Source organism: Eimeria acervulina, genomic scaffold (genome assembly GCF_000499425.1).
Source record: "Eimeria acervulina Houghton genomic scaffold, Eah_scaff375, whole genome shotgun sequence".
Classification (NCBI taxonomy): Eukaryota; Apicomplexa; class Conoidasida; order Eucoccidiorida; family Eimeriidae; genus Eimeria; species Eimeria acervulina.
In genome coordinates, this window is record NW_013549849.1 from 18566 (window position 1) to 28565 (window position 10000).

At 41.5% G+C, this 10000-nt stretch overlaps 3 protein-coding genes across 3 annotated transcripts in view; 2 read left to right on the forward strand and 1 right to left on the reverse strand.

Moving 5' to 3' along the window:
* EAH_00035570 (arginyl-tRNA synthetase, putative) overlaps window positions 1-5568 on the reverse strand; it is a gene marked incomplete at both ends in the record, with an annotated part of 8646 nt that extends 3078 nt beyond the window's left edge. The window contains 9 exons of the mRNA XM_013395726.1: window positions 287-412; window positions 1278-1440; window positions 1874-2006; window positions 2431-2528; window positions 3039-3130; window positions 3726-3816; window positions 4049-4180; window positions 5011-5119; window positions 5554-5568. Coding sequence (XP_013251180.1) covers window positions 287-412; window positions 1278-1440; window positions 1874-2006; window positions 2431-2528; window positions 3039-3130; window positions 3726-3816; window positions 4049-4180; window positions 5011-5119; window positions 5554-5568 — 959 coding nt within the window. The remainder of the gene's footprint in view (window positions 1-286; window positions 413-1277; window positions 1441-1873; window positions 2007-2430; window positions 2529-3038; window positions 3131-3725; window positions 3817-4048; window positions 4181-5010; window positions 5120-5553) is intronic.
* Window positions 5569-6399: 831 nt separating this feature from the next.
* Window positions 6400-7248, forward strand: EAH_00035580 (hypothetical protein; the record flags this gene model as incomplete). The annotated part of the gene is made up of 1 exon (XM_013395727.1): window positions 6400-7248. One exon carries the CDS (start codon window positions 6400-6402, stop codon window positions 7246-7248), a length of 849 nt encoding a protein of 282 aa, XP_013251181.1.
* Window positions 7249-9006: 1758 nt separating this feature from the next.
* Window positions 9007-10000, forward strand: part of EAH_00035590 (hypothetical protein, conserved) — a gene marked incomplete at both ends in the record, with an annotated part of 2553 nt that continues 1559 nt past the window's right edge. The window contains one exon of the mRNA XM_013395728.1: window positions 9007-10000. This exon is cut by the window's right edge and continues 1559 nt beyond it. Within this exon, the coding sequence (XP_013251182.1) occupies window positions 9007-10000 (994 nt within the window).

Consider the following 10000-nt stretch of genomic DNA (forward strand, 5'->3'; position numbering starts at 1 on the left):
ATATATATATACATATAAAGGTATATATGCATTCGTATTTACGTGCCCGTACATATATATATATATATACATATATATATATATATATATTTGTTTGTCTGCACATCATCTACTTAAAGCCTTTTAAGTCAGTGCAATAAAATATATTTTTTAAAATCAGTTTAATTCGATAAAATATATGTTAAATTCAATTAGAAGTATTTATATATATTGATGAATAGATATAATACAGATTTTAACGAGATAAGATGCATTAAATAGTTGTTTTATCTTTTAAATTAATTACCTGTGTCTTATAGAAGCTAAGTCTGTCGAATCGTATCCAAACCCCCCATCGCTCTTTACTGCCATCAGCGGCACCGAACTTATATTCGTAAATAAACACCAAGCACCATCACTACACTGCAACAAACTGGAGCAGCAGCAGCAGCACAGCAGCAGCAGCAAAGCAGCAGCAGCAAAGCAGCAGCAGCAAAGCAGCAGCAGGGAGAGCAACAGAAGCGGCAAAGACAGCAGCAAAGACAGCAGCAGCATAGACAGATATAAAAAAAGAGATAAATAAATAGAGATAAATAAAAATAAACAAATAAAAAGAAATAAAAAGAAACAAATGAGAAAGAGATAAATAAAAACAGATAAATACAAACAGATTATATATTTTATATGAATATAATATATAATATCATGTTTAATAATATATAATATTATATATATTATATTATATATATTAAATATAATATATTTATATATAATATACAATATTATATAAAAAGGGATAAATAAGATATAAATAAAAATAAACAAACAAAAAAAGATAAATAAAAAGACAACTAAAAACAGATAAATAAAAACAGATAAATAAAAACAGATAAATGAAAACAGATAAATAAAAATAAACAAACTAACAGAGGAAATGGATGCAAAAAGAAGAACACAAATAATAAAACAAAGAGAGAGATAAAGATGAGACAACTTAAAATAAAAAAAAACAAAAAAGAAAAATAAAACAAATAAACAAAACAAATAAAATAAACAAACAAATCAAACGAGAAAACAGACAAAAAGAAGAAGGTAAGAACAAAAATAAATTAATAATAAAAAGACGACAAGATGATAATATAAAAATAAAAAAAATAAATTAGTAATAAAAAGACGATAAGATGATAATATAAAAATAATAATAAAACAAAGAGAAGAATACAAATAAGAGCGAAGTAGAACAAAGAGAAGAATAAAAGAATAGACAAGACAAGAAATATAAAATTAAACAAACATACTTCTTGTCTTTAAGCTCCTTAACAACTGGCGGTATCATCTCATTATATGCGGACTCCCCCATCTCTCTCAGGTGTATATCCAGCCTAGCATAAACTTTCTCAAATTCTTCGCGGCTTACTGCGCATATTGCTTCCCAGAGACGCCGAGCAAGAGGGTCTCCTGCTGCAGCAGCAGCAGCAGCAGCAGCAGCAGCAACAGCAGCAGCAGCAGTAGTAGTAGCAGTAGCAGTGGTAGGGCAGGAGAGAAAGAAAAGCAGCAGCAAATGCAGCAGCAGCAGTAAAGATATATACATGCAGCAGCATAAACAGCAAATAAAACAAATAAAAAGGATTATAAAGCAGCAGCAGAGACAGACGGACAGACAAACACAAAAAAGATAATATAAACTGAGAAACAAAAGAAACAAAGACAGATAAACAAAAGCAGCAAAAGCGAAGAGATTATTCAAATAAACAACAAAACAAACAACAAAAGAAAGAAAGAAAAACAAACAAACAAACAAGCAACCCAAACAAACAAACAAATAAAACCCTAAACCCTAAACCCTAAACCCTAGACAAACACAACTAACTATGCACTGCTACGGTGTACGTACACTGCAGCTTCACCACCGCTTCTCTCGCCTTTTGTTTAAACCCCTCATCGCTATCAAACTTTTGTTTTGCTGCTCTGTATAATTTTTGCAGATCTCCAATTGCTGGTGTCTTCTCAGCACAGTCTGGATGCTCCTGTACACACATAAACCCTAAACCCTAAACCCTAAACCCTAAACCCTAATCCCTTAGTAGCATGCACCGAGACCCTGTCATCGGCAAACCAGCAAAGAGAGTTGCTGCACACGCAGCAGCAGCAGAACTACCAGCAGCAGCAGCAGCAGCATCAACGCCAGCAACAGAAACGGCAGCAGCAGCAACAACAATAGAAATATTAGCAGCAGCAGCAGAACTACCACCACCAGTAGCAGGACCAGCAGCATCAGCAGCATCAGCAGCATCAGCAGCCGCATCAGCAGCAGCATCAGCATCAGCATCATCAGCAGCATCAGCATCAGCAGCATCAGCAGCAGCATCAGCATCAGCAGCAGCAGCATCAGCAGCAGCAGCAGCAGCATCAGCAGCAGCATCAGCAGCAGCAGCAGCAGCAGGAGGATACCTCGATGATATATTGAATCAGCATTCCGAATTGGGTGCCCCAATCGCCAATGTGATTAACGCGGTCGACGTCGTGGCCAACGAATTCGAGCAGACGACCTTAGAAAATAAATTAAAAAATTAAATTAAAGACAGAATAATATTATAATCTACTTTGCAGCAAGTGCAGCAAACGTTGCAGCAGCAGCAGCAGCAACAGCAACAGCAACAGCACCTAATCCAGCAGCAAATGCAACAACTAATGCAGCAGCAATAAACTGAGCAGCAGCAGCAAATACTGCAGCACATAGTGCAGCAAATACAAACAGAAGTAGAAACAGCAGCAACTATGCAGCAGATACAGAAGCAGCAGCAGAAGCAACAAAAGAAGCAGCAGCATTAGCAGCAGAATCAGCATTAGCAGCAGAATCAGCATTAGCAACAGCAGCAGAAGCAGCAGCAGAAGAAGAAGCAGTAGAACTAGCACCAAAATCAGTATCAGCAACAGCAGCAGCATTAGCAGCAGAATAAGCATTAGCATCAGCAGCAGCAACATTAGCAGCAGCAGCAACATTAGCAGCAGCAGCAGCAGCAAAATAGAAATGAAGATATTAATTGTAATTGCCTTACATAAAGACTCTCCAATTATAGTTGAACGCAAATGTCCTACATGCATCTCCTTCGCAACATTCGGCGAAGAGAAATCAACCAACACCTTCAGCCTAAATTAGTATAAATAAATAAATAAATAAATAAATAAATAAATAGGTAAATAAATAAATAAATAAACGAATTGTTCTAAGTTGTATTGTACTATGTTAATTTGTTATACTAATTTAGCAGTTAGTTTATCTACAAATTATCAATTTAAGTCTACACCTTTAACCTGAATAAATAAATAAATAAATAAATAGATAAATAAATAAATAAATAAATAAATAAATAAATAAAGTAATTAATAAATAATTAATTATATTTGTTATTTTTATTAATATGAAACAAAGACTGGAAATAAATCAGTGAAAGTTGTTATAACATAATTAATAGAGAATAATGCAGACAAATATATAATACATAATATAATATATATAAATATAACTTAATCTATTATATATATATTCACATTCATATATGTACACATATATATATATACATATATATATATATATGTATATATTTGCATATATATATATATATATGTATATATACATAGGCAGAGGCAGGAGCATGCAAAAAGAAGCAAAAAGTGAGACAACAAGAAACAAACGCTAAACCCTAAACCCTAAACCCTAAACCCTAAACCCTAAAAAAAAGTACTTTTTTTCTGCAGTTATCTTCAAAGGGTTTGACAGAACATTGCGAAGTTTATCCGCCAAATACGAAGAGCAAATGTCGACCGTTATAAATCCTAAACACACAAAACCCTAAACCCTAAACCCTAAACCCTAAACCCTAAACCCTAAACCCTAAACCCTAAGCTCTAAATAATAAGCCATAAACCATAAATACGCGCAAAACGCACAACCCTAAACCCTAAACCCTAAACCCTAAATCGTAAATATTAAACCCTAAGCCATAAATACACACAAAACAGTACCCCATAAACCCTAAATCCTAAACCCTAAACCCTAAACCCTAACCTTGGGGAGAGGTTTCTACTCTGCTGAAAAGGCTTGTCTTTAAATGCTCTTTAATTTTTTCTGCTGTCTCCTTCGGGGATTTGAGATTTAACGCAGTTTTATGACTTTTAAATAGAGACGGAGCGCTATTACCTGAATAAACAAATAAACAAATAAATAAATAAATAAATAAATAATAAATAAATAAATAAATAAATATAAAATAAATTAAAAAGAAATAATAGAATGGAAGTTAGAGTGAGATTAGAAATAAATCAAAAATAGAATAAATAAACAATAAACAAACAACAAAAATAAAACAAACAAATAAATAAATAAATAAATAAATAAATAAAAATAAACAAATAAAAAAATAAACAAACAACTAATAATAAATAATAAATAAACAATAAATTAAAAATGAATTAAAGAGAAATTAAAAAGAAGAAAAATAATAAAAAGAACAAAAGGAAATAAAATAAAGATGAGTAATAACCGATGCGCTGACAGTAATAAAATGTTAATATTAATTAAAATTAAAATAATATTAGTAATAATAAATAATAAATAATAAATAATAAATAATAAATAATAAATAATAAATAATAAATAATAAATAAAAAAGAAAGAAATACAAAAAAATAAACAGAGAAAGACAGAAAAAAATTAAATAAAACGAAAACCAAAAGGAGATAACACAAAAAAAAGAAGGTAGAGAAAACGCACAAAACCCTAAACCCTAAACCCTAAACCCTAAACCCTAAACCCTAAACCCTCAACCCTAGAACCATAAACCCTAAACCCTAAACCCTCAACCCTAGAGCCCTAAAGCCCAACACCCAAAACCGTAAAACCCTAAACACTAAAACCCTAAAACCCTAAACCCCAACACCCAAAACCCTAAACCCTAAACCCTAAAACCCTAAACCCTAAACCCTAAACCCTAAAACCCTAAACCCTAAACCCTAAAGTCTAGAGCTTACACTGAAAGTCTCCGAATTTGGAATATCCTACAATTGGTTGGTGTTCAACGGAGGGAAAGGCAGCAGAAATTGCCTCATGAAAGGCTTGGCGAACCGCAGCACTCAAACCCTGCGCATACACCCTAAACCCTAAACCCTAAACCCTAAACCCTAAACCCTAAACCCTAAACCTTAAACACGAGGTCTAGGCCGTAAAGATATACCCTCAACGATAAGCCTAAACCATGAACCCTTCTTATCAAGGAAATAAGAAAAACCCTAAGGATAAACCCTAAACCCTAAACCCTAAACCCTAGAGAGGGCATTCAGCGCACCTGCATTTTGAGGTAAAGGAGTTTAGACCTGAAGAAGATAAACAGAGACAGCAAATAAAACAAAAAGAAATAAACAGAGGCAAAAAATAAAATAAAAATAAAGAAGGTAAAAGATTCAAAGAAGAGACAGAAGGAGACACCTAAACCCTAAAAAGAGACTTAACCCTAAACCCTAAACCCTAAACCCTAAACCCTAATTTCTCAGCCCTAAGCCCTAAACCCTACGAACCGCAGACCAACGCATATTCGAATCTTAGATCTAAGCCCTAAACCCTAAACCCTAAACCCTAATCAGGCAAAGGGAAGCAACAGGAAGGCAGTCTCTTGAAGAGTAAGGTAAACCCTAAGCCCTAAACCCTAAACCCTAGGCCTTAACCAAAAGCTCTGCTCTATACTAAAGGGTTCTTTTGCTGCCTCCCTGCTTGTGTTGTTATCTATTTAGAAACACGCCTGAATCACCTGGGGTTTAGGGTTTAGGGTTTAGGGTTTTCGGTTTCGCTCGTAGAGGCAGAGGGCAACCGCTATTATTGCGGTGTACAGACAAAAGACATTGAAAAGAAAAAACAAAATAAATAAAATAAATGATTAACTGAGTTCAGAATAACAACAGCAAAAACCCCACAGGGGGCCCCCTGCTACGCCATCGGGGGCCCCTCGATCTACTGCTGCTGCTGCTGCTGCTGCTGCTGCTACTGCTGCTGCTGCTGGCTTCTTTTGTTTGAATTGCCGCCTTTCTTTGTTTTTCCTGTCTTATAAAAAGCAATTTTATTTTATAAATTTATTTAAAGACGTAAAAAGTATATATTCAGATAATAATAATATCTGTCTGCCCTGTATTTATGGTGTATGTACACCGCAGCTGCGGTTTATACTTCGTTTAAATCTTCACAGAAGGATCTCCTCTTCTATGATGATTTGCAGCAGCAGCATCAGCAGCAAGAGCTGCTGCTGCTGCTGCTGCGGTGGCTGTGCTGCTGCTGGATCGGCTGAGGAGTTGGCGGCGGTTGAGTGCGTTGCTGCTGCTGCAGCAGCAGCAACAGCAGCAGCAGCAGCAACAGCAACAGCAAAGAGGCTCATGCAGCTGCAGAACGCCACCACTCGCTGCTCCTCTGCAGCAACAAAGGCGAAGCCCTGTCTCTTGCAGGAGCAGCAGCAGCAAATGCTTGCTGCTGTTGCTGCTGCTGCTGCTGCTGCTGTTGGTGCCCCAGAGAAAGCAGCACCAGCACCAGCAGAAGCAACAGCAGCAGAAGAAGCACCAGCAGCAACAGCAGCAGCAGCAACAGCAGCAGCAGCAACAGCAGCAACAGAAAAAGGAGCAGCAGCAGCAGCTCTAACCGCAGCAGATGATATCTTGATAGACACCGTGGAGCCGTTGCTTTGGCAGCTGCAGCAGCAGGTGCTTCAGCAGCAGCAGCAGGCAGCAGCAGCAGCAGCAGCGACTGAAGCCCTGCAAAATCTATGTAGCAGCAGCAGCCACAGCGGCAGGTGCAGCAGCAGGTGCTGCAGCAGCAACAGCATCAGCGCGACCAGCAGCAGCAGCAGCAGCAGCGGCAGCAGCAGAGATAACAGCAACACGAACACTGCAAGGACGGCACCAGCAGTAGCTCCGTGTGCAGCAGCACTTTGTGCTGCCACTGTGTCTTTGCTGCAGCGCGACGCAGCCTTTAAGCTGCAGCTGCTGCAGGAGGTCGCAGCAGCGGCAGCAGCAGCAGCAGTAGAAACAGGAGCAGCAGCAGCTGCTGCTGCTGCTACAGCCAAGGCCGCACGCCTCGCTTGGCTGACTCAACCCTGTGCAGCAGAGCTGCAGCAGCTGCTGCTGCAGTTGCGCCGCAAGCAGCAGCAGCAGCAGCAGCAGCAACAGCAGCAGCAGCAAAAGCCGCAACGGCAGCTGACTGCACAGACAACTCGCGTGCCTATTACTTGAGTCGGAACATCACCACTTGCAGCAGCAGCAGCAGCAGAAGCACAATTAGAAAGCGGTGGAGGTAGAGCCGGCTAAGGGTTTAGGGTTTAGGGTTTAGGATGTAGGGTTTAGGGGGATCGGCTAGCTAGCTAGCTAGGTGCGAATGATAGGTAGGCGGCTAGCTAGCGAAGTAGCTAGCTCCCTAGACCGCTGTAAGAGTGACTAGCTAGCTAGCTAGCTAGCTAGTAGGTGGGAGTAATGGCTAGCTAGCCAGCTGTCTAGCTACTAGGGTGAGGTGCTGGCTATCTACCTATCTGCGTATCTCTTTAGCTAGCTAGCTAGCTAGCTAGCTAGGGTAGAGGAGGGGCTCTGGGTTTGTTGTCATGGGGTGCTTGTCTATTCATTATGAAGAGGGAGAAAAAAAGCAGCAAACTGCCGATAAAAAAGAAATTAGAGGATAAAGAAATGAATTTATTTGCAGATTTTTAAACATATTTATCGATAGCAGCTGCGGTGTATGCACAGGTTGTGCTGCTGCGGTGTCTCTGCAGCTTTCATTTTTTTAGTGCGAATTTTGGAGATATTTTCCCGAAGTAAGAAACATTTAATTGTTTTTTATTTAATTAAATATAATTATTTAATTTAATTTCGTTTTATAATCAAACATAACGCCAAACACTCCTCCTAAAGCCTCTTATTTACCCCTACCGCCTCCCCCGTCGTGCAGTACCGAGCGGTCGACGGTACAAGTTTGTTTTATTTTCATTTTTTTTGTTTTTTTATTTATTTAATTAAACATATTTTAATATTTGTTTTTAAATTAATAAATAAATACAAAATATAATGAAGAATACCTGCATATACACCCCGCGGAAGCCAATCGAACGAGATCTCCAGCGCAGTGACTCTGCTGAAATATATTCTTTTTTACTACTTTTTTTTGTTGTTTCTTGTCTATCTTGTTGTCTAATTTTATTTAAACTAAAATAAATAATATTTCAAGAAAACAATGGATATACACCCCAAACAACCCCAGTCAAACCCGCACTAGGAAAAAACACAGCACGAATAACCTACTAGGGTTTAGGGTTTGAGTCGCAGTATGTACAGACACCGGAGCTTCCTTCCCCCTCTTCAGGGGGCTGCACACTCTGTTGAAAATGCAGCAGAGACGCCAACTGCTGTTGGGCCCCTTAGGAAGCGCTGCAGGCATGCAGCAGCAGCAGCAGCAGCAACATCTGCTGCTGCTGCTAGCCATCAGCAGGAAGAACCGCAGCATTTGCTGCTGAGCTGCTGCATCTATCCAAACAGCAGAGCACGTGGACTGTATAGGCACCTCAAACCCCCAAAGACTCAATTGAAGATAACAGCTACCTCTCGCCAGCAGCAGCAGCAGCAGCAGCAGCAAGCATTATTAGCACAGTATAGTTGGAGGCTTCCAGTTGCTGCCTTGCGAGAGGCATCAATAACGAAGGGGATTGAAACAGCAGCAGCAGCAGCAGCAGCAGCTACTGCTGCTGCTGCTGCTGCTGCTTCTAGCGGCTGCATTTGCACAGGTCCCTGCAGCGGGGCAGTCTCTTCTCTGGTGAGAAAATATACAGGAGTTTGTTTGCTTCATTTTTAAAATATTTATTCGCAAAGACATTAAAAAGATGTATTTAGGCCTCTTGCGTCGCTGCTACTGAAGTGTACATACACCCCAAATACCCGGTCTCCTTCTAAGCCCCTCTGCTGCTGCTGCTGCTGCTGCTGCTGCTGCTGCTGCTTCTTCTGGCTCTGATGCTGCTTCAGGTGCAACAAAACAGCAGCTTTGCTCCATGGAGGCCCTCAGCAGTAGCAGCTCTGCAGCAGGGGCTCCCCTGGGACCTGCAGCAGCAGCAGCAGCTGCAGCAGCAGCAGCAGCAGCAGCAGCATCTTGGGCCCCCCCTAAGTGGTGGGGTTGTCTCTCTTGGTATGCCTTCATTGCTGCCTTATATGCTACCTGGTGTATCTCCTTTGCTTTCGTTTCCTGCGTTGCGCCCCGGAGCAGCAGCAGCAGCAGCAGCAGCAGCAGCAGCAGCAGCAGCAGGAACTCTGCGACAGCAGCAGCGCCTTGCTGAGTTACCTTCACCCCCCCCTGGCCATCCACTGCCTTACATTGTTTACTCCCCCAAACTCCGCAGCATTGTCGTACACTTCGCTCTCCCTCCTCTAAACCCTCTCTTCTCCCACCAAGGGGGCCCCCAAGGGGCCCCCCCCTCAGGGGCCCCCCCAGGGGGCCCCCAAGGGTCCCTTCCAGGGGGCCCCACAGGGGTGCCCCCAGGGCACTTCCCAGGGGGCCCCCAAGGCTCCCCACAGGGGGCCCTACAAGGGGCCCCCCCAGGGGGCCCCCAAGGTTCCCTTCAAGGGGGCCCCACAGGGGGCCCCCCAGGGGCCCCCCAAGGGTCCCTTCAAGGGGCCCCCACAGGGGGCCCCCCAGTGTACTCCCCAGGGGGCCCCCCTGGGGGCCCCCATGGGGGCCCCCCGGGGGGTTTGGAAGGGGCCCCTTCAGGGGGGCCTTCAAGAGGGGGGTGTATTAGCGTTGGGAGTAAAGGAGGGTTCTTGAGAAGTGTGCGGAGCCGATCGTTTGCATTGGGAGGAGGCCTCTTTTGCAGATTATTCAGCAGCAAAAGATATGGAAGGCCTCTAGCTGAAGCACTAGCGATGCAGTTTGTATCAAGGCTGCAAACAGAGCTCCTTGGGGGGCCTCCTCACCCTCCTCATACTGCTGCTGCTGCTGCTACTGCTGCTGCTG